Raw genomic sequence first — 25,315 nt, 5'->3', positions numbered from 1 at the left:
CGTGCTGTTGTTTGGTTACAAATCCTAACGAACTTCGGATTCTACCAGCAAGCAATTGTGTCACACGAACCAATCAAGTCAAGCCACGTCACAACAGTTCAGCCGTCAATCATTCCAAGATTTTTGCCTCCCGCAATCATCAACCAGCCCGAAGTGGAATTCACTGATTGATGCAATAAAGCCTGTCATTGGACGGTTGAAGAGCGCCCATATGGCGTTTGAGAAGCAAGCGTTCTAATTGGTTGAAAGAAAAAGAAAAAAAGTGAGGCGACTTTGTCCTTGCGCCTTCGATCTGTCACTCCTTGTGAACAACTTGGTGAAGGTAGCTGTGTCCATGGGACGACTTCCCAATTGAGAATAAAAGGTAATTTGCGGGTTGTAAATCAACTTGTTTGGTGTCTTTGTAGAAGTAAACTCGGGTGCACACTTGTTCACTTCGCACTGATACCTGTAATAATAAGTTATGCGTTGATGTTTAATTCACTTTTCAAATACACTATATACTGCTGCTGGATCACTTTGCTTCAGGTCGTCGGATTGCTTCGGGAATTGATTGGCTGGACGCTGAAACATCGTTCTTACGGAAGAGGGCTTAGTTGGCACACAACACACACTTCCGAAAACAGGCGAGTAAATGTATTTTTATATGTTATCTATTAACTTGTATCACTTAGATGTAGGGGCCAACATGGGGAAATAGTATAAAAGTGCACTTATTCTGTCTTCACATGTTGATATATAAGTTAGTTAAGCTTTTTGTAATTAATATTACGTTATGTCAAATTTCTGGTACTGCTTATATTTTGTTTTGCAGACAGTTACTGGAGGCGGAGTGATCGAAGAAGATGGAAAGATCGGAAAGGCCTAATTAAGTTAAGTAACCAGAAAGTTAAATGTTATGTTGCTTATTTGGCGTTCCCTGGTTTGTAACAGATGTTTGTTTTGAGTTTAGCTTACTAGTTGTGAGGCAGGAGTAAAGATTAGAAGCGTTAACAAACGGAGCGTCAAATATGCACTAATATTATTTTATTTTCATTTCTAAAACCAACAGCAATCGAACTTTAATATTTACATTGGTTATTGCAGATCTCCCGTTTGCGGTTAAGACACTGGGGAATAATATCGACATTGGACTGATCACTAGATGAATGGGAACTACATACATCGGAAATACTTAATAAGTTAAGTAACCAGAATAATGTTAAATCTACAGATACAACGTAACACAGAGTAAGCTAAAGAGCTGTGAGGCAGGAGTAGAGTTGGAAGTGGTTAATTTTATAACTTTATTTTGTATGCACTATGATTCGTCAGATATTAATATTTGTGTTTTTGCTGCAGATCTCCTGTATGTCGTGAAGGCATTGCGTAATGGAGTCGGATTTGCGCTTGAACGAACCATTGGAAGAATTGGAACTATATACAGGTACGTGTTAAGGCAAATCTACATGAATTATATTCTTTTAGATAGACGTTTTGCTGCATAAGTACCGGTTCGGGAGTTTCTATAATAAAATGTTTACAAATAGAGGGGATTAATAATAGTTGTGACTCTTTTAGCCGTTGCTGCAACGAATAGCAAGCCTGTTGTTGTTTTGCATGATGCTTGTGCATGTTATATTTATTGTTTTGCATGTCACTTGTGTGTTAGAGCGGCTATTCAGTTGTCAGCATCGGTTAAATCATTCATATTAATAAGTAAGCGCATTATTAAAATTATTTTAACACTTAATGAACTTAAGGCGTTTGTATGCAGCAAATTATAGTCGAACAATTTACTTTTTTCAATTAGATTGCTGATAGCCAACAGGGTGCACACTGTCTAGCTTTCAGATTATTATATTTTGCGAATATGTTAAGCGATCTATATGAAAGTATGGAATTGCATTGTTTTGTCTCTTGTATGTTTCTGTTTCAGGAGCTCCGATGTCGAGTAATGATTGGAGTTCATTCTATGGACGATGTTGGTCACAAGTTGGTGCACTCCTATCATATTCAGACTTGGAACAACAACCATATAATCAGCGGACGATCTTCAACCAGACATTCTCGACGCTCTGTTCCCGAAAAAGAACTTACTTTCCGAAGAACTTCGAACTTGTGTTTTGTTTTCACATTTCTGTGTTCGCTTAAATAAAAACCAACTTTGTGTATTGAATAAGTTAAAGCTACATTTGTATCGTAATTATATTTTTGCGTTTTGTCGTTTCTTGTAAATTCTAACATTCTAAAATATTTATGTAATTTAGTTCTTGTTCATCGTCAATTTTGGTAATGCTTACTTATATTATTTTGTTAATAGTTCTGAATTATAACCAAACTTTCGGCATGCGTACAGACACTGTTGAACGTTTATTTAAATGTTGCTTATTTTTGCGTGCGTGTTACTCGTACTTGATTGTTATTTTATTTGTTTACTTAAAACGTTGTTTTGCCGTTAATTTGTGTGCACATATAGCACTGTGTTTATTCTAGGTGTGTTTCGTTATTCTATACTATATTCTATATTAGGTTACATATTTAAAGACTCATAATTGTGTCTTTTTTGTAATTTTATTGGTTTTGGTCTTTGTTTGTACTTAACATCTTTCATTGTAGTATGTTTTCAAGTTATGCTTCTACATTCTATGCGCTATTTTAGGTTGCCGTTTTTTCTGACATTTTTATGTCATTTTTATCCTCCATTGGCTTGATGCCGTTTTACCATATTTATTCTTGTTAGACCCCATATTTCCGTATTGTTGGATAGGCTTCAGTGTAGATCCCAAGTCAGTCGTAACGGGAGGTCAACAAACAAACAAAAATCTGTGAAATTAGAACGTAAGAGCAAAAAGATTTGGACCTTACACAACTTCCTATCAGCAGATTTTGAGACTTCCGGTGGGATTAGAACCAGAATTGTCGTACTCCGATCCAACTACAACATTAATTAACGTTGCTATGGTCCCTGTTGTGGTTGCGTCAAAAAACAACAACTCTACAGTTGAAGTTGTTCGTAAAGTCAAGTTTTTCTGGCCTTCCTACGTCACTTGAGTCAGTTTCCTCGGCAAGCGGACAGGCAGCCCTTCTGTGAGACTTTCTGTGAACTTCTATCCAGCCTTTCGACCTTTCAGAGGTTCGAACCAGTGAATTGGAGATTTACTGCCTGCCTGCCTGCCTTACTCTCAACCTAACTACCTGCCTGCATAACCACTGTACTAACGAGCTGCTTGCCCAACCACTAAAAAATCGTCTACATGTATGGTCTGTGTGTCTAAAAATTAAGACAATAATAGGTAAGAAAAGAAATCGATATCATTAAGGAAACCCGCCCTGCGATTTCGTGTCCATTGTGGTCTAATGGTAAGCTGCTTGGTCGATAAAACTTATGGTTTGTAGTTCTAACCCTCTCCCAAAATTTGTTATTTTTTTCGGGAAGGAATCGTCTAACTCACAAATGTATCATTTTTGGGTGGGTTCGCCGTCACCTCTAGTGGTGTAGCGGTGAAGATCCTGTCCTCATATGCTGGAGATTTGGGTTCGAATTCCAAAAGCTGCATCACTGCTTAGTTTTTGGCTGAAGCCTAGAACCGAAAACATATACATTAGGAAAACATATACCGAAAAACATAAGGACCACTTAAAGCTGGGTTTGTCGTCACCAGCCGTGGTGTAGAGGTTAGTTCCTTGCTTCTCAATCCTCTCACCACTGTTCGAACCCCGGTAAAGATAAACTCTGCCCCGGTAACCGATAACACACTTCGGGTTCGAACGTTGCCCCTCTGATGAAACTCACTGGTGACCCTCCTTGACTGAGGTCTCTCCCCGCTCTGATCTCATCACTCTCTAAGCCACCCCATGGGCCTAACCCATTTCCATGAGTGCCCCCAATCCCCTGACTGGCTTCCATGCCCCCCATAAGCTAACGAACCTCACGCTGATCGTTCAAACGCAGAAATATTTTGTTTGATGATATAAGAATCGACGAAAAGAACAAGTCATAAGTCAGTTTAGCCCTTAGACCGAAGGGCGCTTGCGCGGTGTAGTGGGTAAATAGAAAAAGCGCCGGTTCGTAAGCCAATGGTTCGAATCGTAAGCCATCGATCCCCCCCTCCCCCAAAGTGATGTGAAGAACCCTCAACCTCTTCCATAGAAAGGGCTTGCGCCTTCGGCGCAAGCAGGGCCCGAAGGGCCCTCCACCTCACAAGCCGACCAAAAGTGTCTAAAAACACTACTCTACAACATTCCCCTTTTTTTGTTGTATTATATTGGGCGGTTTTCCAAAAAAGTGCAAAATTACCTTTTAATTGTGATCTCATTTAGATCGGTGTACGGTCTTAAGGTTTGAGAGTGGAGTGACACACATAGAGAAGGGGAAAAACTTTAGATCACTGACGGCTTATAGCTTAGAGTCTGGGAAGCGGGAGATGAGATTGCTACAACGGGGAGCGACCTCAATCAAGGAGGATCACCACAGAGTTCTATCAGAGGGGCAACGTTCGAACCCAAAGTGTGTTATCGGTTACCGGGGCAGAGTTTATCTTTACCGGGGTTCGAACAGTGGTGAGAGGATTGAGAAGCAAGGAACTAACCTCTACACCACGGCTGGTGACGACCAACCTAGCTTTAAGTGGTCCTTATATGTTGTAGTACCAGAGCTTTTTTATAAGTACTGCGGCTCTACAGTTATATAAAGGAATCATTCAATAAACAACAAGCAGCTTGCTAGTGTAGTGGTTTGCAGCAAATGGTAGAAAGCAGTGAGTCATGGGATCGAATCTCGCGAACCCTTCGAATCCTCGTAACCCAACGTCAATTGTTTTGTAAACTAATTCTCTTGTTTTGCGATGTTGCTCTGTGGTTTACCTAAAACAACAACACACCGAACCGAAATAAAACTTGTTATTTAGTATTATTGAAGTAAACAAAAAACAAGTTTCACACACATGGTTAGGCAAAAAAGATACTACTACGACAAACTGAAGGACAGACGTTAAAGGGACGATGTAGAAGTTTAGTGGGGAACGGAGATATGTTATTGATTTTAAGATTCGTGGGACAAAATTGAAACTTTTCGAGGACCAAAAGGGTGGAAATTTCTAACAATAATAAAATGTTGTGAGCAAGGGAAATACGAAAGCGACGTAGAACGAAATATCGTGAAAATTATGGGAAATTATTTATTAAAAAAATCATTCTGTGTATTAGATGTAGCTATAACATATGTTATCAGGAAAATTTGTTTCGCAACAACGCAAGAAGCAGGACTAAAAATGGATTGTGGAAGATTTAAAGGGGTGAAAAAACAGTGATGGAGTGTGGAAACACTATGTTAGTAAGGACAGGGAATTGTTCTGTCATTAAAAATGGCGGCACAACAACTCATATAAGAGAATAAAGTTTGGACGATGCACAGAGGCGTTAAAGCAGAATAAAACCGTTGGTACAAAATATTACACACGCAAACTGATAAACAATGGTGATGTGTATTTGAAGTGTACCAAATATAACATGTATGAAAGATTGTTTATTAGTGGACAAATACAAAGTACACGATAACGTCATCGATCGCAGGTTTCGTCATCACGGTCATCTACATGCGGAAGGATCATGACCATGCGAAGGTTAAACCGAAAGTGCACGATGACGTCATCGATCGCTAAATGCGTCATTCCTATCCAGTTGAAGGATCTTATCCACGCGAAGACCCACCAATGTTTCCCAGTTGTTTCTCCTGATGTTATCGAAGTGACTAAAAAACAAGTATAAAAATGGTAAGTGCGCGGCCAGTGGCATATAAACAAAATATAACATAACTTTTGTAGCAAGTTTTATTCATTCGCCTATTCGGAAGGCATGAGCATTTCCGTCTTATTTAAATAGAATCATATAGTTATTAGCTTTAATTGACGCGACCAGCGACCTTCAAAAGTAACATAACTAGATAAGATAAACACTTACATTTGGAATGTTGTGCTTCAATTACGTTGATCCGATCAGGGTTTCTCCACAATCTTTGTCACCGCAGTTGTTTCCGATGTTTGGCTGCTGCTTCGAACGTCTGCAACAAAACTAACAACAGCATTCTGGTTTGATAAAAAAAAACCTAAAACTAATATAATAGAAATCTAAATAATATCTCAATCGCATTCTGTTAAACTTATGTAAAAAGGAATATCGCAATTTTAATCAATTCTACCGATGCTGACAACTGAATAGCAGCTCACAAACACACGTGACATGCAAAACAATGTAACATGCACAAACATCATGCCATGCAACACACCGGGCTTGCTATCCGTTGAAGCAACGGTATAAATGATAGTTTAAATTCTAATATATGTTTAACTTCACAACGCTCGTGTTTTCTATTTATAGTTTACTTACATTAAAGCTTCAGTGCGATTTCTGTCAAGTTCAGATTTAGAAGTCTTTAAACCTTAGTCACGCCATGATCTGAAACCAAAACCATTTTGAGTAAATATAAACATGGATGTACCAGCATTGAAACTGTAAATTGTTTTAAATTTTGATGTATAGCATATTTGACGCTCATTCTAAACACTTCTGCCTAAAACTCTTACTAACTTTCTGCAAACTATTATGAGTCGTCAGTGTATGCAGCAAATATTATTTTAGGTAACCTAACATTATATAAGCGTTAAAACAAGCAACTTAACTTGAAGCCGAAAGTTCCCCCATCTTTGTTACGCTTCCGCCGGAAATCCAATCCCTGCAAAACAAAGCAGAAGCAGTATTTGGAATTCAAGGCAACAACACTTGGACATACAAACTATTACCATTTAACGCCAAAAATATAGATAAGTACATAAACTTCAATCATTTATTTACTCGCCTATTTTAGGAAGTTTCATAAAGTATTTCTTCTTCGCTGTGGTAGATGTTTCTCCGAAGCGATTGAAACCATCCGACGACCTGAAACATACGATCCAGCAGCAATATCGTGTATTTGATAAATAAGTTGATAAAAAAAACATATTCTGGTAAATGTTATTCTGGTATATGCACAGAAGTCAACAAGTGTGCACCCGAGTTTATTCTGCACAAATACCAGGCTAGTTAATTTACAACTCGCAAATTACCTGTTTATTCTCAATTGGTGAGTCGTCTCATCGACACAGCTACCTTCACCACGAGATGATCAAAAGGAATGACAGATCGAACAAGTTGTCTCATTTTTTTCTTTTTTTTCGACCAATCATAGCGTTTCCTTCTCAAACGTCACTCCCGCGCCCGAAAACCGACCAATCACAGAGCTGATACAAGTAATCAGCAAGTCTCGTCAAAAATGCAGAGAAAAACTTCAATTGATTTTCCTGGAGCAACATTCGTTGAAATAGGCACGTGTCGTGTCGTGACGTAATTTGTGAGCATTCTATCCGTAATAAAACGCGCCATGCTGGAATATAGAAGAAAAAATGACAAAAGCTGATAATATATTTTTGATAGTTTACAGCAAATCAGTTTCTGCTTTCGGTTTCTTGGTAGAACATAAATATTTTAAAAATCAAACCTGCTGTGAAAGTTGGAATTATACGTTGCCGTTACTCTATTATATGCTTTTTTATTTCCATCCAACAATTTTAATTGCTTCAAAATCCAACCTGTGACTTTGTTTTTCAGTTTTTCTGTTGCTGACGTTTTTCATTTTGATATCACTTCAAATTCATTAGCTGACATTTAGGCTGATAAGATTTAAACCGACTTGCTGTTTAACTCTGTCACGCCACGTGGTTTTTATCATACGTTAAGCAGGTTTACTTCAGGCCTAATTTATTGGATTTTTTGCGCGAGGTGCGTGACGTCACATTCCTCGTAGTTGCAATTCGCATGGTATCCGGCACTTCACGCATCGGCAATTTATTCAGATTCTGCAAAACAATTTTGTTTGAAACTGTCAGCAAAACTACGAAATAAAATAATGAATGGAGTTTAATATTCTTTAGAATAAAAAAATATATCCCAGAGTAAAGTAGTGTTGCAATTAGGATTTTTTAAAATAGAAGTTGTAGACAGTGCATACAGATTCGAAGCCACAGAGTAAACTGTTGTTTTTTCGAGCCACTGCAATTCAAGCAAGATATTTTAAAATTGCTTACATTTAGTTACTTCCCCAGTTACTCCTGTTAGGTCTGTTTTTATGTAAATATTACAGCAGTAAAATTATAATTTAGCTTACATATTCGTTTTGCTTGCTTAAAAGTTGAATTTGACGGTCCAGTGTGAAAATAAACTTAATTTTACTTTGCAAGTTTAACTTTGACTCACCTTTTCATCTTTCCTTATTTGTTTCTGTACTTCTTTCTTTTTTTGTCCCACGTTGAGTAAAGTATTAAACAAATCGTCAGCGTACATTTTGAGGTTTTGCAAGCAGTCATCGGTAACGGCTGTCTCTTTACACTTCTGCAAGTGACAACATATTTCATTGTATTAAATAAATCTATTTAATATACACAAGTTCCCCTAGCATGCTAAACTTAAATCAATAAGTACAAGGTTCATTATAGCCTTCATCCACCAAACAACGAGCTCGGAGATTCCATTTTTAAGTTTAAAGTACAAGTTTCATAGCATTTCCGTATTTGGTGCTTTTGATTCCGTTTCGTTGGGTAGATTTTATTTGGCGGTTGCAGAAGCGATAGCAATGAAATGTATATACGACGTATACGCTCCTTAACGGCTATCTGGCTTGACCTCAAATTAGAATTTTGCGGTTAATAAAAATATGTTGCGCATCTACTGTTCATTAGGTTGCTAACGTGGTAAGGGAATGGTGCAAGTAAATGAAAACTGGGTTTGGGGAATCCCGTGACCTAGCGTTCAGCAACAAAATAATTTTGCGGTTAACAAAATCTTCAAAACATGTTTTTGTGGTAATTAGGAAGATTTTTTTTCTAATTATTTGTTTTGTAAACCGTTAGCTTGCTTTAATAAATTGTAATTAACAAAAGACAAGTTTTCTTACCGCTCCTTCCTTCGTTGTGTCCAAGACCAGCTTGGGCTTTGGTACGGTGCAGTCTATCTGCTTGTTCTGCAAACAAATTTGTTCCAAGTTAGCCAGGAAAAAAATTACAGTAAAATAAAACTAGACCAAGAAAAGGTAAAATATCAGAGCAAAAACTTCTAAAAAACTTTCTAAAAGCATTAGTTACAATAACTACTGATTAAAAAAAGTGCTTTAGCAAAAAAATGTATTTCTACAGTAAAGTTATTAAGATAACCTAAAATATATCTATTCGAAAGCGTCCAATTTCCATATTTTTTCACATACAAAAACCAACCAACCAGTACATTTAACTAAAATTCGGATTCAAACTACAAACGGCAACAAAACATATCTGCCAAATCAAAACATCAATTTATAAATTTACCCCGGTTATGTTGTGTATGAGTTGCTCGTAATACTGCGATAATTGGAAAAGGTTGAAAGCCAGAATCCGGCCTTTGCTGTATTTCTTATAGCGGCCACGGCCTTTCTTGACAATCAGTTTCTTCATGTCTTTTTTCACTACTCTTGCGACACGCCCCTTCAACTGGAAAAAGCATAAAAATGTTGAATGTATACATTTGTACAATCAGTAAACTTAATGGACTAGAAATTCTGTGATTCTGTTAATTCTGTGCACGCTACAATACTTATCAACTATGTCCGCTTTCTTGTTTTTTCCTGGATGAGGGCAAAGGTAAATTTCAGTTCCCGTAAAAAAACACAAATTTTACGATGTTTTTCCATTGTCACTATGATGCAATGTTATTGAAAACACTGTTATCAGATATTTCTTAGTGCTTATGTGTATAACCTGGCAGGCACCAGCGTTTTGTGTTGTCTGTGTTTTGCATTCCAGGATTATGATACAATCGGTTGCTAGGCAGCGGCACGATTGTTTTCGTCGTTCAACGAGCATTGTTGCGTGTGAGATGGCTCAATTAAGTAGGCAATTTTCGAATTTAAATTTGCCACCTTTCAGCGCCACCAAAACGTGAACACGTTTAACAGTGTTTAAATAATCCCTACATTAAGCATTGAGTAGCCAGTGAACTTAAAAAAGTCAGATGTCATTTACCAATTTCTGAAGATAAATCGTCTGTCATCTTTAGTACAAAATTCAAATAGATATTTTTGGCCATTTTTTTCGCACTACTGCAAACCGTTTGTGCGAAGATACAGAAAAACGTAAAGAGTTTTAAATGCAAAGTTATGATTGACGAAGAAATAAGCGTGGCTATATGCTGAACCCCGCAAGAGAAACTTGGAAACTAAAAGCGTTTGAAGAGGTCAAATCAAAATACAAAAAAAAAAAAAACTGGAAACCTCCGGCCAGCTTAAATCCACGAAATTCGTACTGACATTATGACGTCAAACAGAAACATATTTGTGACCGCATAAAGTTACGTCGTATTCAATGTTGAATTTGTACGTTATTACACTTTCTACATTTTAAGGTCGTTTGAATAGTCACCAAATCCGGTTAAAATGACAATTTTTTCCATTTTATAATTATGTCAATAATATTGGTCCATGTTTGGATATTTGCCGGAACGTTTGAATAATAAAGCACGTCGCTTTTTCACGTCTTTTTTGCCCGTTATATTCGTCATTTAACTTATCAGTTTATCAGTATTTATTTAAGTATTATTCCTAATATACCGCTCCGTTAAATAACTATTGTCGGGCGGCGATATGTCAAGCGATACTCGATGCAAACGTATCACAAGTCTGGGCTTTATCATAAATCTACCATAAAAATTTTTTGCAATAATTTGTGGATTATTAAAGTTTTTATAGTAGCCTTTCAAAATTATCGGCTCCCATATAAGGCTTTTAAAATCATCACAGTCCAGAGTTTTACCAAAACTCTTGCCTTTAAAAAAATTAAAGGCATATAAAACAAAATTGCGGCGCACCGACTTAAAGCACGCAGCGGCAGCGCTGAAAATCAAAAAAATGCAAGAGTTTTGGTAAAAACGTGAATCTGAGTTGTTTTTGTAAAGATTTTGGATCTGGAGATAATATGAGATTGGCCGCATGCGTAGTTGGGTTAATTTGAGAACTTGCTTTAAACAGCAAAGTTCAATATAAATGGTAGTTTTGAAAAACAATTATTGCGGGTGTCTTGTTCAATTGGAGAAGTATTGATATAAATCACAAATTATATGTCAGTGTTTTTACGCAAAGAATAACAATAAAGCCAAACTTGTTTTTCCCTTGTTATGATGGGTAGAAGGATAACATGATTTTGATTGCGGAGTATCGTTACGATGTGGCCCGGAGGGAGGTTTTGTATAAGTCTACCAGGAAAAGCATACTAGTTCACTTAAATGTCGTTTACGCTTATTTTCTTTTCCGAAAACCGTGAAAGTTGTCGTGGAATGAAATCTATTGGATGTTCCTAATCTGCGATATAAACACATCCAGGAGAAGTTTACAAATGTGCACTAACCAGTAATTGTGCAGTTGTAGTGCAGTAAGCTGATGTGTACGACGTAGAAGGCTTGTCCGATCTGAACTATGGGATTGTGATCTGAACTATTGAAATCATTTGTGTGAAGTGCTTACCTTAAAACTGTGCTGCTATGTTTTGGAACAGGTTTTAATTTTCATTTTGGTCAAAACATACTCTAATATGGTTATGAAAGACTGCAGACAAAACCTTTTTACTTCCAAAAAAATGTGTGATCTGCATTTAAACAAAATATTTAAAGGAAAACAAAAGCACTTGCATGCAGTGTTTACCATAAACGAACATGTTGTTATTATTTCAGACAAGCTTTGGCTTTTTGTTTTATGTCAAATAAATTCCATTCAAAAAAAAGAAGTTATATGAATTATAATGATAGAAAATATATAAATACTCACATAAAATTATTAAACGTTCAAAATCCACTTTTGTGCATCATACAATACTGAAAACCAATAATAATAATCTTGACTGACTTTTGAATTGTAAGTACTATATGTCCCTTTTTTATGCTTTACTGGCTTCTGAAATCTGTAGAATACAAAAATCATGCAATTAGAGATCACAAAAATAACTACAGAGCATAAGATGGTACCTGGTAATATTTCCTGAACGAACAGCCAGTAAAGCACACATATCATAAAACCTGCAAAAACAAAAGCAAGTTAGAAAGTGATCAAATTTTTCTCGACTTTCTCTCATCCACTTCTCTCTTGATATATCTGCAAAAACGAAACAAAGCGTTAGTTTCAAAATGTGGTAGGTATTAACAACGTCATAGATCTTCATTGGCTGACTTGGTCAAGTATTTTCGCAACAGATTCTAAATGCAGCAAATCAGATCTAAGCAGTCTTGCATAGCGAATGCTGCACTGAAAATGGCTGACATTTGACGATGGCGGCACCCAGAAAAAAAAAAACTAAACTACACATCTAAACATCGCTTTCGGTAGCGGAACCTGCAACAAAACTTGTCACTGACTGAACGCTAGCCAAACGGACGTGGCTACTATCAAAGATAAGAGGGCGACGTAACAACAAGACACGGTTTTCGCTCCAACTTAATTGGACTTATTCCAGCTCATTGCCTCATACTCTGCCGCTGATTAATAGTTAATAGCACCGAACGGTTTTTTCCCTATTTTGAGAGTATTTTAAAGAATCCAATGTCGTCATAATTCTGTGCTCATAGAAATGGTATATGTTTAAAAATCATTACTGTCGAGTTTTGGTTTCAAAAACTTCTTGTTTTGTCTTTAGGTATTGATATATTTGATAAAATTCAATCTGTATTGTCCATTTTCTAGTTTCTGTTTGATTTAGATTTCTACATACCGTTTTGAAAAACCTATGTTTGAATTAAGGATAGGCTTACGCTTTTTCCTGTTTGAAGCCTAACAATGTTTTTAGTAACCCGATTTTAAGTAGCTTGTTGCTGAAATGTTTAATTTTCACAGGTTTTGCCTGCTACCTCATCTTTAAATCAAGGTCAATCAAAATCGTAAAAATATAACATTGATCTGATATTTGAAATGTAGGCTTACATCGCTGCACGTTTTCAGTGCAACTAGCAATTTATGCGATTGACCACAACCACAATTATCAAGTCAAGTTTTCGGTTATTTGAATGATGCTTACAATGTATTAGGTATGTTTTATAAGACAGGCGGTTACGTACAACGGTGGTTGAACCCGTAAGTTCTGTTCACCAAATAAAACAGCGTACACGGAAAACACCAGTGCGGTTTCTTAGTTGCCATATTTGACAAACGTTCTTGATATTAGCCTGTATCACCCAATCTATAAATCACTTTACTCAAACCAATTCCCAATCACGCATGCATTTTATTGCCGCAGTGACCAATATGTTGTTTATGTACATATGCATAGAGAAAATGCACAAATCCAGAATTTGTTCGCGAGACACACAACGATCGAGTCAACTCCCTCTACTAAGAGGCACCAACCAAAGTGAAAACAACGACAACAATCCAAAAAGTACAGCCGCTAAATATTGATATATTATTACTATGGGCACACACGCGGTAAAACGTCACACTACACAGTTTGTTACGTCACAGCCAGACGTCATAATGCGAGTACGTCATTAATGTATTACGTAGCACGCAGGGGTTGATGAAGCACTCGAGTCGGATAAAAAAGGATTTATATCTTTGAAGATGGAACACGGTCCATGACGTCACACACATGACGTCATAAACACGTACCTGATCGATGACGTCATATATCGACAAGAACTCAAAAGTTTTTGGTTGAAAAGAATCACAAACAAAAAATACATGCAAAAAAATAGAGATCATAATAAATACAAGGAAATTTCACTTCGTGTTCACAATCGGCGTTTATTCGTTTGCTGACGTCATATAGGTCATTAGCAGGTGTTCGAACGGTTTTATTGTTCACAGTATAGACACTATGCTGCGCACCTGAGCGACTGTATCGTGATCTCGATTGGTTAAAAATTTGACCAATCACAGAGGTTCCCGCCAAAAACAGGTCCCCAGTAAAAAAAAAACAGAAGTACGTGACGAACACAGTTACATGCTGCACACTACAAAAGTACGAAGTAATTAAATAAATAACAAAAAATGAGCACGGTAGGCAGGATGCCGTTGTAACGTCACACAGAGCATTGTGTTTGACACAACAATGTACAGATTATGGCTTTCAATCGAACACTATGACTTCATAGAAGGATGTTGCGCAAAAAAAACAGGCTGCTGTTTATTCGATGCTAAAAACGAGCTGATAAAAGGTTACAGAAGGTCGTTGACCCCGTACAGAAGAGTTCACCGCCGTCGAGGTTACTCGCGGTCAAAAGCATGCTGCATAAAAGCTAAAAGCTGCGGGCTTTTGCATAAACAAGCGCTTGGCGATAAAATACGCAAAGTTTGGGGCAAGATACTTTGGATAAAAGAATTCGCCAAGAGAAGCGGGAGGCAAGTCGCTATAAAGTGAAAAGAAACTCGATCCAACAACGATAAAACTCTAACCACCAAACTATAACAAGCGCAAAAATCTTTCACGGGAGAAAAACGATTTAATCTACGGGAAAAATAAAAACTAGGAAAGTCCAATGCCTGCATGGTAACCGGTCATCACGCTTGTAACCCCGCCCTGGTGATTTTGATTGACAGACAGATTGAGCGAATCAGAGAGGTCCATCGCCACACTAGAGGCTGCGTTTCCTTGCATGAGACTAGGATTAAACTGTTGCGTCACAACGGCAGAAGCATTGAACTGTGGCGATGCTCGTTCATCCGGAACGGGGCTGCTGTGAGTGCTCACTCGAGCGTACGACTCTGCGTTGAATTGTGGGTAGGCACCGCTTGAGGTGGGGGCGCTAAATGCTGAGTCAGGATGATTCAGCGGAATTCGGGCTTGTGACATGTTGCTGTATTCAATGTCTTGTCTGCGAAAAAAAACATCAAAAGTTGCGATATTTTTCTCTAACCGTGCTTGTTTCCATAGCAATATGACGTAACATGGCAATGACGTACCCGGCTTTTGTGCAGACTTGAGCGAGTAGAATTCCTCTCTTATGTTTGTTGGCGTGTTGTTCTATGCCGGACAGACCGACCACCGAATAAGTACAGTCCGGTTGGAGACAGTGAAAGTGGGAAGTATTTCTGTGTCTGTCGGAATTTCAATTATTATTTCACAGTTTCAACGTCATATTATTGTGACGTAATTGACCGCCAACTGATACAATCGACCAGATTAAAGCTGGGATTAAAACCGACCCGATAGGACCATGTTGTGGTATTTTAGAAACATGCTCTTCGGCCAGAAAACTACTTTTACATGAAACCTTATAGGTTGAAAAAGTTTTCACCGTTTGCTGTTACTTATCATTTATTAGCTTGATGCTGTCATACAGAATTTCCTCTGGGATATGACATAACAGATGGTGATTGTTACCTGTACTTGCACGTGTCCCGCATACAATCCTCCTTCCCTCTGAATCTCTCGAAACCGGATTGTTCAAGTGTATCAGCTTTAACGTGTTGACGTCGATGGGTACCAACTTTCGCACTGTCTGTACACCTGTCACGTCACAATACAAAGTTTGTTCCAAGCAAAGAGAAAATTCTAATAAAGACGATTTAAGCGGGTTTCCTAACGAGCTTCGTGCAGCGAAATACGACCATAAATTAGAATTAGGCTCGTAGGTAGCAAAATATCGACTGCGGAATGAACTCACTTAAACTGGCATCTGAGACAGTGGAAATGTGTGCTGGTGCTTCTGTACTGGCAACCATCTACTTCACAATCCTGTGTTGTCTTGAACCGCTTGAAGTCGTCCCTCACCAACCCGGCCACACGTTCATGATGTTGCTGATGTTTGAACATGTGAGTGCGACCTGTGAATCTGTACATGCATCCGTCTCTCGTGCAGTGATAATGCGACACCTGCGAGTGGGAAAGGGATTATAACAGGCTTACTTTGCTTTCATCACCAGAAAGGAGGATATATTCTCAATTATCTTTTACCCTCGAATTTTGTCAAGATGACCAATTTTACTTTCACTACCCACATTTTTCATGTAAGTAAATACTTATTTACATGACAACGATTTCTATGAATGAATTATGACGTACTTTGAACACATGCGGACACTGAGTGTCGCCACAGTTCTCCGAAGACTCGAACCTTCGAAATCCCTCTATGACGTCATTATTGATTCGGAATTTGGCGAACATCGATGGATTCTCGTCGTTCGGTTTCGGAACGAATCTGTTCAACAAAAAATCTTTCACTTTATTTGAGAGTTTCAACTGTTACGTCAAAACTTACTAATATGACGACATGATCACAAATAGTGACGTAAAACTTATCAAAATATTTTGATTTTTTTTATATTCTGGGAAATCCTAGCTAAGGTTTTTGAAAAAATGAAACGGAAAAAAAATTGATTGACTTTTTAACAAGAAAAAAGTTTTTTTTGAAACTTTTTGCTCGCTTTATACTCAACTTTTTTTTCTGATATTTAAATTGTTTTACATCAAAACGAAATCGGCGGAAAAGTTCAGGTTACGAAACAAGTCGGTGAGAAACTTCTCCTCACCTGTCGACAACTTCCGGGTCAGAAAAATGAAACGAACTCCCCTCCTCTTCCGGTATCTTCTCAGGGGAATCACCGTTTGTCGACGGCATGTCGTTCGAGAATTCTAAAATTCCGTTCAAACAGTTTTGTTTAGATCAGAAAAACACAAGAGAATATGTTGGAATGGAACAAAACGTTTCAACTTTATTTCTGCCATAAATTTAATTAGATAAACTAAGACCTAATGCGAAAACGGTACTTAAAAGGTAGGATAAGAGAAAGGTTCACCACAATACTTTAATTGCTTGGTACCAATGGTTCGCCTGGTGCTTCTTGGGCGTTTTCGTTCAAATATTTTTAATCAGCTAAAAGTGCTGGCTACAATATACACGGACATGAAAAGTAGCTTGGTCAAATCAAAACTGCCAGAGAAATCGTGTGTGGAGAATATATTGTGTTGCTGTTTTCCATAGAAAACTTATCGCTCCAATACTCACTCGAGTTGGATTCGTTGCTGTTTGAATCGGTGTCGGGATAATTTGCTCGTAAATCCAGCACGCCCTCATCCGACGAAAGATCGTTGTTTTCAAGTTGGGCAGGAAGTGAGGTCGAGTGAAGACTCGTCACAGGTCGGGGGGAGCCCATATCTCCGCTAGTTGGCGCCAAAGATTGTCTCCCTGTAAGTGAAATGTTAGTGGTGAGCGAGATCGCCTGTCCTTACGTTATTAATTTGTTCTTTTCTTTGCCTGAAGTGGAACGTTTCAGTTAATATTGTTTTTGGGGATAAATTTTGCCTTTTTGGATAAAAAAAAAAAATTCAACCCCGAACCTTTCGATATCTGCTCCAACATCGCTAGCTGAGGTCGGCTCAACTCATGCATGAAATTTGACGGTTTCTGTGGAAACGACGATGACGACAAAGATTTTCGATTTATTTTGTCAGTACCTGGCTCGTATCCATGGCAACGCCCGGACGCTGCTCGATCTCGTCCGCTTCGTCCACTATTAGCGGTAGAGAGTCGTCGCCGGAATCGACGTTGCTGTGGTCGATGTCAGTCGTGTCTGACGTCATATCTGCAATAATAATAGAAATCTTAAAACTCTTGTCGTTTCGTTTGACTATAATTGCCGGTTTTTGTTACGATAATGTTTTGCGTTTGTTTGTGCAAGATCATGATGTTGTACAGTATTGTTTCTTTCTGGAAAATACCGAACAAGCGTTTCGTCCACATGGTTGCATAATTAACAAATTTTGTCGTTCAATTGGTGTGATGCTGAACAAAATACTGGTTGTTGTTTCGAGAACTTGTATTTTTGCTGTCGTTTCGCCCACCAGAACGGTCGGGCTTCTTCAGAGCAATAAATTATAATTATACAATTGTATATTGCGAGCACAACAAGCAAACTGTTTCTTTTGTTGTTTCTTTCTGTATGTTTGTATGTTTTTGTACGCGTGTGTGTGTGTGTGTGTGTGTGTGTGTGTGTGTGTGTGTGTGTGTGTGTGTGTGTGTGTGTGTGTGTGTGTGTGTGTGTGTGTGTGTGTGTGTGTGTGTGTGTGTGTGTGTGTGTGTGTGTGTGTGTGTGTGTGTGTGTGTGTGTGTGTGTGTGTGTGTGTGTGTGTGTGTGTGTGTGTGTGTGTGTGTGTGTGTGTGTGTGTGTGTGTGTGTGTGTGTGTGTGTGTGTGTGTGTGTGTGTGTGTGTGTGTGTGTGTGTGTGTGTGTGTGTGTGTGTGTGTGTGTGTGTGTGTGTGTGTGTGTGTGTGTGTGTGTGTGTGTGTGTGTGTGTGTGTGTGTGTGTGTGTGTGTGTGTGTGTGACATTTTGGTGCAAGTTTTTTCTGTGTATATACGTACAAACTTTTTTCATGTTCCGATTGAACACGTGTTGTTGTTTTATCTGTTTCTGTACAATTGTTTATTTCTGTATCTCACCCATTCCGTTGTAACTCCTCCCCAACATTCTGCGCAGATGTTTTCTCACGTGAGTCGACATCTGATGTTTATATTGGAAAGCAAACGCACAACCGGCTCTTATGCAGTGATAATGACTGAACAATCCGTTGTACTTGCAATCTACGAAACAAATAATGTACAGTTTACTAAAAGCAAATATTTTCCAAACTAAATATATCTTCTTATATATGTATTGAGTATTAGAACGTTGTGAAAACCAAAAACAATAGATAAATTTACAATTTGAGATAGCTAACGAATTGTTTTATCTCTTGAAGACAACCAAAAGGTGTAGTTTAATTGTTACAATTATTAAAACAAGGTCCCAACCACACCAAGCAATAAAGGAAAGATTTTCGCCGTTTTATTTTGCAAAATTGGAACATTTAAAAGAATTATTTTATCTCCTAAAGACAAGCAAGTGGTTAATTGAAGTTAAATTGGTAAAAAAGGAAACAATTTTGCTGTTTTATTATGAAAAGTTGGAGCATTTAAAAGATACAGTTGATCAAGCTAATCATGAATTAAATTGTTAATTTTCTTAAAATATGGTCCCAACCATTAAAGGGAACATTTTCGCTGTTTAGTTTTGCAAATTTACACCACATAAAAACCCACCATATCTTCCGCATTGCTCCTTCTTTGTGTAATATTTAAATCCGCTCGCCTCTCTTCTAGCAATCTTCTCATGCTTCTTCATGTGCCAGGGAAGTTTCGACGTTCCTATGGTAACGAACTGACAACCGGGTTTCAAGCAGTGGTAATGTCCCCTCAACCGAAACTCGAAACTCTGAAGAAATAAATAAATCTAGCCTGCGGTGGGATTCACGATTCAGGGCTGATCCCGGTTATGAATTTATGTTCATCTTAAGACTTATATAACATAAGTATCTTTTTCAAACCACTTATTTTGTAATTTCAATATGTTGGGTGGAAGTATTTGGAAATTGTACAAAATGGGCCACTAGCTATGGTAAGGAATCAATTTGCATTTTAAGACTGGAAATATTTTAATAAAACGGGCCACATATTTAGTAATTGGGCCCTAAAACATGGACAAAAGTTGACGAAACAGAGCACTTAGCACTAGCACATAGTTTCAATTTGATGGATTTATTAAATCCAGAAACGCGCAACATTAGCTTACCGGGTTAGGACACATCTTCTTCACTGTGTAGCTTCGAAAACATTCTTTTGCCGCTTTTGCATAAGCTTCCAAACTGTCGTGGGCTTGCCTGGATGAAAACAAACAAAACAGGAAAATTACGATATTGCTTATTTTAAGTTCACGTTTTTCATGCCCTATGTTTGTGTTACGTATTTTTGAGCCCCAAAACAATGACGTCATAAACTATGTTTTTTTCACTGTAGCTATGAGCCAACCAGGTATAAAACCCGGTGACTGGGTTTCAGTCGGTACAGAACCGTCTCACGAAATTTTACGAGACCAGCGAACCGGTTAGCATTACTGGTTACTGTCAATGGACTTTTTGTAACAGAAGTAACAGAACCGGCTGAAAAATATGGCTTTTGTGATAGAACCGGGTGACAAAAAAATTGAACCCCACCACAACATGATACATAACATACCTGTGCGTTTGAGCTTTGCCGAGCGACTTGCAAACGTATCTGCACCGGTTCAGAGTGCAGTGCCAGTGATTCTGCATCATATATTTGCAATCACGACGCATACACGTCATTCTGGTGAAGAAATAAACACAGAATTGTTATTTTGTTGATCCTAAGACCGAGCTCATGCGGTATAAGACGCTTTAACAAAACTTGTGTTAAGCCTAAACTCAAGATTACCCGAAATAATTAGATGTGGAATGAATTTGGATAAGTAACTCAAGTAACGGGTGTAACTGATGTGGCCCTTCATATCACTGATGATGGCATGAGCATTTGCCAAAACATTTGAACAATAAAGCATGTCGCTTTTTACGCATATTTGGGAATTACTTTTTCAGTAGGTGTTTAAAAAGAAACAATAAGGCCACAAGGGGAGTTTTAAGCAGCTTTAAATTGTTGCGAATCTGATCGAATTCCAAACTTACCCAGGTCGGATGTGGATGAAACCTTCCTCATCGCTTCCTCCCATCTTCTTCATCAAACCTAAGTGTCCTCCCAAGCCACTAGAGGGACCCTGTGAGCCCGACATCGCTTGTGACATGAGAGTGGGGTTCTGCAGCATCATATAAGCCCCAGTCGAGCGGGGTTCGGGGTTCAAAGTCGGGTAAACGAGCTTTTTTTCGGCCACCATCCGCGATATGTACTTGTACACTGGATGGTCGGCATAACTCGCCATGTTTACCGGGGGAGGGGCGCTCACATTCGGGTAATCCCCACCGCTGTTGTTGTTGCCGTTGTCGTGGTTACCCATGTCACGTGACTGGTCGAACTGTGCACGACTAAGCACGATGTTCCGCTGGGTGTCGCCCTCGCCGCGTGGCAAATGACCGCTAGACGGGGTTGTAACGCGACTGGGGGAGCGAGGTCGGGGGGGTTCGTCCTGGGCGGGAAATACCGGGGAGAATTGGCGCGCGATTGGTTGTTCGAAACCGGATTGTTCCAGTTTTTCGTGAAATCTGTGTAGAAAAATATATATGTTTGCAATTAAATTGTTTAAGAACAGTTTTTTGACATATTTCCCGTGGATGAAACGTTTAAGCCGAAGTTTTTGTTAAAAAGTCGATCAATGTCGGCTTAAGCTTAACACTGTCGCTATGGTTACCAACAATAGTTGTAGGAAAATCTAGTTTAGGAACAGAAATTATTGTACAATAAAAACTTTTGATATGACAATCACATTATAGATAATCTACAAAAATTAAATCAATTTTAATACCGGTTGCGATTTCTTCTAGCTTTCATCAAAATTCCTATTTGTGTAAAAAGAGCAACTTCCAAATTAGTATTTTTCAGCCTCAAATGAAGTTTTACAAAACTGTTGTGTTTATCAATAAATTGTAAAAAAGAGGTTTTGCTGGACAACTTACGTGGTGTGAGTTAGCACGAGATGTTTTTCAGTGAACACAGCACAACAATCCTCTACAGCACAGTGAAAATGATGACACGAACCGAACACACAGTTGGCGACGTTGCATTCATCAGGACCGAGTCTGTGTGAAAATAAACATTTTATTTGCAAACCACAATGTGCGTGTTTTCATTTTCTGCTTTTTGTGCAAATTGAAGCAAAAATATTCAGTGGACACCCGATTTTTTTTACCTAAATTATCTGTTATTCGCAACTTTTTACGTTTTTTCATTTTTATTTCAACATTGTACACGTGATAACATTTACTTGATTTTAAGTTTGGTTAAAAAAATCGTCACATAGACATTCATTATGAAAACTTTGATTTTTTGAAACATCTTTATTGAGACACCGCCTTAACTACGGACATTTTTCTATGTGCGCGTTTAACAAGAAAATCTTTGTCAAACAAGTCTGAAGAAAAAATGAATTATGCTAATTAGGTGCTTACCCTCGGAAAAACTTGAGCACCGCTTTTGAGGGTTTGTCAGATTGGTGAATCTGAAATAAGTGCAACACAGGATTAGTATTGTCTTAATGTGAGCATAAGTTGCTGTTGTATTGTTAAGTTATTTTACCTCCATCGGTTTCTTTTCACTTGATGACGTGGAATTACTCTTGGATGAAAGATTAAGAGCTTGGTCCTCAACTAAAAAAATGTTATTTAAAAATGTTAAAGTACGTTTGCACTTGTGCATGTAAGTCAATATTAATGTTATTTCATTTTTCTATCCCACATGAGCAGTGAAGGTTGCCCCACTGTACATCAATACAGACAGGTTAGGCTGCAGAATTCAGTTGTCAAGTTTCTTAGTTAACAGGAGGTTGATTTCGCAGAACAGCTTGTAGAGTTTTTGCATCAAAATCTATTGCTGTTGAAGATCATGTTGTCTGAAATTCAGAGGTATCGGGTTTAAATTAGACAACAAATAACAACAAAAGCTGTTCAAATTAACAGACAATTTACCAAAATATAATCCTTAGAGCAGTGGATTTGAACCATTTTAAAAACCCACAGAATATAAGCCAGTCCTTTAGAAAAGAAACGTTTATGTTGAAAACAAATTAATTTTATTGCACTAACCATATGGTTGCATGTGGTTCATTAAACCAATCATTTAACAAGAAAGATTGAAGTGCTTGCTTAAACGCACAATAAAGTTATGCAATAAACTGAATTTGAATGTATTTGTTAAACTTCAGTAACATGCAAAAGTACCAAATTAAATTTTGTACCTTGTTGATTTCCTGGTGTTGCTTCTTTGAGGGAACAACTAGAGTACTTCCTTGTTGTTTTTCTTGCATAAAGATCCATCTCGTTCAGAGGTCATGCGGTATGAAATACAAAGGTGAAATTGAATTACAAATATCTCATTATCATTCAGGTGAGCAATAACAAAAAACTATCGAAATTGGCAAGATATGTAGCAAGATATATATCTTAGAAAACATTTCATTTGTAAGTAGGGAATCACAACTAATAAATGATTGCAAGTAAAATGTGTGGAACAAATAATTCTTTTTTCTTTCACATTAACTGTGCCTAAAAACCAATACATATTTTAATTTGAATGTGTGCATTAAGGTGTGTTAGCTTTAATCCAGGTTCTGACCACTCATATACACTTACACTTAAAATCCTATGAAAACATTTAAGTTTATGAATATTGCTAAATAAGCATAGTACCTGATGCAGTTTTTCATTGACCGATCTCCCGATGTACAGAAAGTCAGATTGAATTGATGGAAGTTCTGAAAATGGAGTCAATTAACATCAGTTGCAATCTATTAAATTGTATTCCACACCAACAAGAACATAATAAGCCCTATGCCTGAAACACACAAAAAGAACCAAGCCAGCAAACAGCTGCAAACTTGTTAACAAACAGTTAATTGTTAATATATGAGTCTGTCAAAACCCTAGATCTAAGTACACAAAGAAACTGTAAACCACCTAACACAGGCAACTCCCTACACCTGTTAACAAAAGAAATAAACCGTAAACCTGAAAAGATAAAAAAGATTAATCTAATAATAAAACATCCTAAATTCCTAAACCTGTAAACAACAAAAAACATGTAATTTGTAAATCTGGAAAAGTAAAATAAACTGTTAACCTTCATAAACAAACACCCTAAATTCCTAAACCTGTAAGCAACAAAAAACATGTAAACTGTAAATCAGGAAAATCAAACTAAATTGTTAACCCACATAAACAAACACCCTAAACCTGCAAAAAAATTCGTTGGTAGCAAAATATCGACTGCGGAATGAACTCACTTAAACTGGCATCTGAGACAGTGGAAATGTGTGCTGGTGCTTCTGTACTGGCAACCATCTACTTCACAATCCTGTGTTGTCTTGAACCGCTTGAAGTCGTCCCTCACCAACCCGGCCACACGTTCATGATGTTGCTGATGTTTGAACATGTGAGTGCGACCTGTGAATCTGTACATGCATCCGTCCCTCGTGCAGTGATAATGCGAAACCTGCAAGGGATTATAGCATGCTTTTATCACCAGAAAGGAGGATATATTCTCAATTATATTTGAATTCTGTGAAAAGGGTTTTACCCTCACTACCCACATTTTTTATGTTGAATAAATACTTATTTACATGACAACGATTTCTATGAATGAAATATGGCGTACTTTAAACACATGCGGACACTGGGTGTCGCCACAGTTCTCCGAAGACTCGAACCTTCGAAATCCTTCTATGACGTCATTATTGATTCGGAATTTGGCGAACATCGATTGATTCTCGTCGTTCGGTTTCGGAACGAATCTGCTCAACAAAAATTATTTCACTTTATTTGAGAATTTCAACTGTTACGTCATACTACTATGACGCAATGATCGCAAATAGTGACGTAACATTTAACAAGATTTTTTTTACATTTCGGGAAAGCCTAGTTTTTGAATAAATAAACCGAAAAACAAAAATCGCTTGACTTTTCAATAAGAAATACGTTTTGTGTCATCAAGTTTTTACTAAACGTTTTCTTTTGCTATTTTGTCAACAAAATATTCCAATGAGAATATCAACTATTTCTCTGGGTTTCGTGTTTTTGTGAAAATTTTGGGAAACTTTTTTGCTCGCTTTAAACTCCTGACATTTAAACTGTTTTGCATCAAAACGAAACCGGCAGAAAAAAGTTCAGGTTGCGAAACAAGTCAGTGAGAAACTTCTCCTCACCTGTTGACAACTTCCGGGTCAGAAAAATGAAACGAACTCCCCTCCTCTTCCTGTATCTTCTCAGGGGAATCACCGTTTGTCGACGGCATGTCGTTCGAGAATTCTAAAATTCCATTCAAACAGTTTTGTTTAGATCAGAAAAACACAAGAGAATGTGTTGGAATGGAACAAAACGTTTCAACAATAATTCTGTCATATATTTAAACTTGAAATACTAAGATTAAATGCGAAAACGGCACTTAAAACGTCGGATTAGAGCAAGGTTCACCGCAATACTTCAATTGCTTGGTACCAACGGTTCGTCTGGGGCGTTCAAAATATTTTTTAAAACAGCTCAAAGTGCTGTCTACAATATACACGGACCTAAAAAGTAGCTTGGTCAAAACAAAACTGCCAGAGAACGTGTGTGTGTAAAATATGTTATGTTGCTATTGTACAAAATATTCGATGTACGAAGTAATACTTAGTAATGAATACAATATATTATGGACGTTTCAACAATCGCTTCTGTCACCATTAATGCAATGGCGATAAAACGATAATTGCGTGTTATCAGGGATAAAAATGCTTTTATGAATTACGACGGGAAACGGGATTCT

At 37.7% G+C, this 25,315-nt stretch overlaps 2 protein-coding genes and 1 long non-coding RNA gene across 4 annotated transcripts in view; 1 reads left to right on the top strand and 2 right to left on the bottom strand.

The window, feature by feature from the left end:
• Positions 1 to 151: 151 nt before the first annotated feature.
• Positions 152 to 2,779, top strand: LOC145228675 (uncharacterized). The gene is made up of 5 exons (XR_013860158.1): positions 152 to 364; positions 529 to 626; positions 815 to 1,181; positions 1,342 to 1,426; positions 1,919 to 2,779. It is a non-coding gene; the product is annotated as an uncharacterized LOC145228675 (long non-coding RNA).
• A 2,088-nt stretch (positions 2,780 to 4,867) lies between these two features.
• Positions 4,868 to 12,604, bottom strand: LOC145228624 (uncharacterized). 2 transcript variants are annotated; one of them, XM_080093747.1, is made up of 12 exons: positions 12,055 to 12,604; positions 11,858 to 11,990; positions 11,442 to 11,678; positions 9,372 to 9,533; positions 8,966 to 9,031; positions 8,269 to 8,403; positions 7,083 to 7,871; positions 6,836 to 6,915; positions 6,660 to 6,712; positions 6,367 to 6,435; positions 5,941 to 6,051; positions 4,868 to 5,731 (listed from the first exon to the last, which is right to left on the bottom strand). In XM_080093747.1, exons 4-7 carry the CDS (start codon positions 9,495 to 9,497, stop codon positions 7,758 to 7,760), a joined length of 441 nt encoding a protein of 146 aa, XP_079949873.1. In that variant the 5' UTR covers positions 9,498 to 9,533; positions 11,442 to 11,678; positions 11,858 to 11,990; positions 12,055 to 12,604; the 3' UTR covers positions 4,868 to 5,731; positions 5,941 to 6,051; positions 6,367 to 6,435; positions 6,660 to 6,712; positions 6,836 to 6,915; positions 7,083 to 7,757. The 2 variants fall into 2 exon arrangements, with proteins under 2 accessions (XP_079949873.1, XP_079949874.1); XM_080093748.1 differs by lacking the exons at positions 11,858 to 11,990; positions 12,055 to 12,604 and having other exon boundaries at positions 11,442 to 11,815.
• Positions 12,605 to 13,284: 680 nt separating this feature from the next.
• Positions 13,285 to 25,315, bottom strand: part of LOC145229729 (uncharacterized) — a 31,508-nt gene continuing 19,477 nt past the window's right edge. Inside the window, 22 exon segments of the mRNA XM_080095060.1 lie at positions 13,285 to 14,892; positions 14,981 to 15,115; positions 15,402 to 15,527; positions 15,685 to 15,893; positions 16,083 to 16,218; positions 16,550 to 16,652; positions 17,026 to 17,205; positions 17,358 to 17,455; positions 17,458 to 17,602; positions 18,458 to 18,598; positions 19,097 to 19,268; positions 19,626 to 19,713; positions 20,069 to 20,179; positions 20,536 to 21,066; positions 21,478 to 21,600; positions 21,970 to 22,019; positions 22,097 to 22,167; positions 23,149 to 23,158; positions 23,206 to 23,270; positions 23,910 to 24,007; positions 24,222 to 24,305; positions 24,717 to 24,819. Of these exon segments, the coding sequence (XP_079951186.1) occupies positions 14,544 to 14,892; positions 14,981 to 15,115; positions 15,402 to 15,527; positions 15,685 to 15,893; positions 16,083 to 16,218; positions 16,550 to 16,652; positions 17,026 to 17,205; positions 17,358 to 17,455; positions 17,458 to 17,602; positions 18,458 to 18,598; positions 19,097 to 19,268; positions 19,626 to 19,713; positions 20,069 to 20,179; positions 20,536 to 21,066; positions 21,478 to 21,600; positions 21,970 to 22,019; positions 22,097 to 22,167; positions 23,149 to 23,158; positions 23,206 to 23,270; positions 23,910 to 24,007; positions 24,222 to 24,305; positions 24,717 to 24,819 (3,128 nt within the window). The 3' untranslated portion in view covers positions 13,285 to 14,543.

This window comes from Phallusia mammillata, chromosome 5, assembly GCF_965637545.1.
Source record: "Phallusia mammillata chromosome 5, kaPhaMamm4.hap1.1, whole genome shotgun sequence".
Taxonomy (NCBI): Eukaryota; Metazoa; Chordata; class Ascidiacea; order Phlebobranchia; family Ascidiidae; genus Phallusia; species Phallusia mammillata.
Note: the sequence above shows the minus strand (reverse complement) of the source record. Positions and strands in the feature narration are given on the sequence as shown.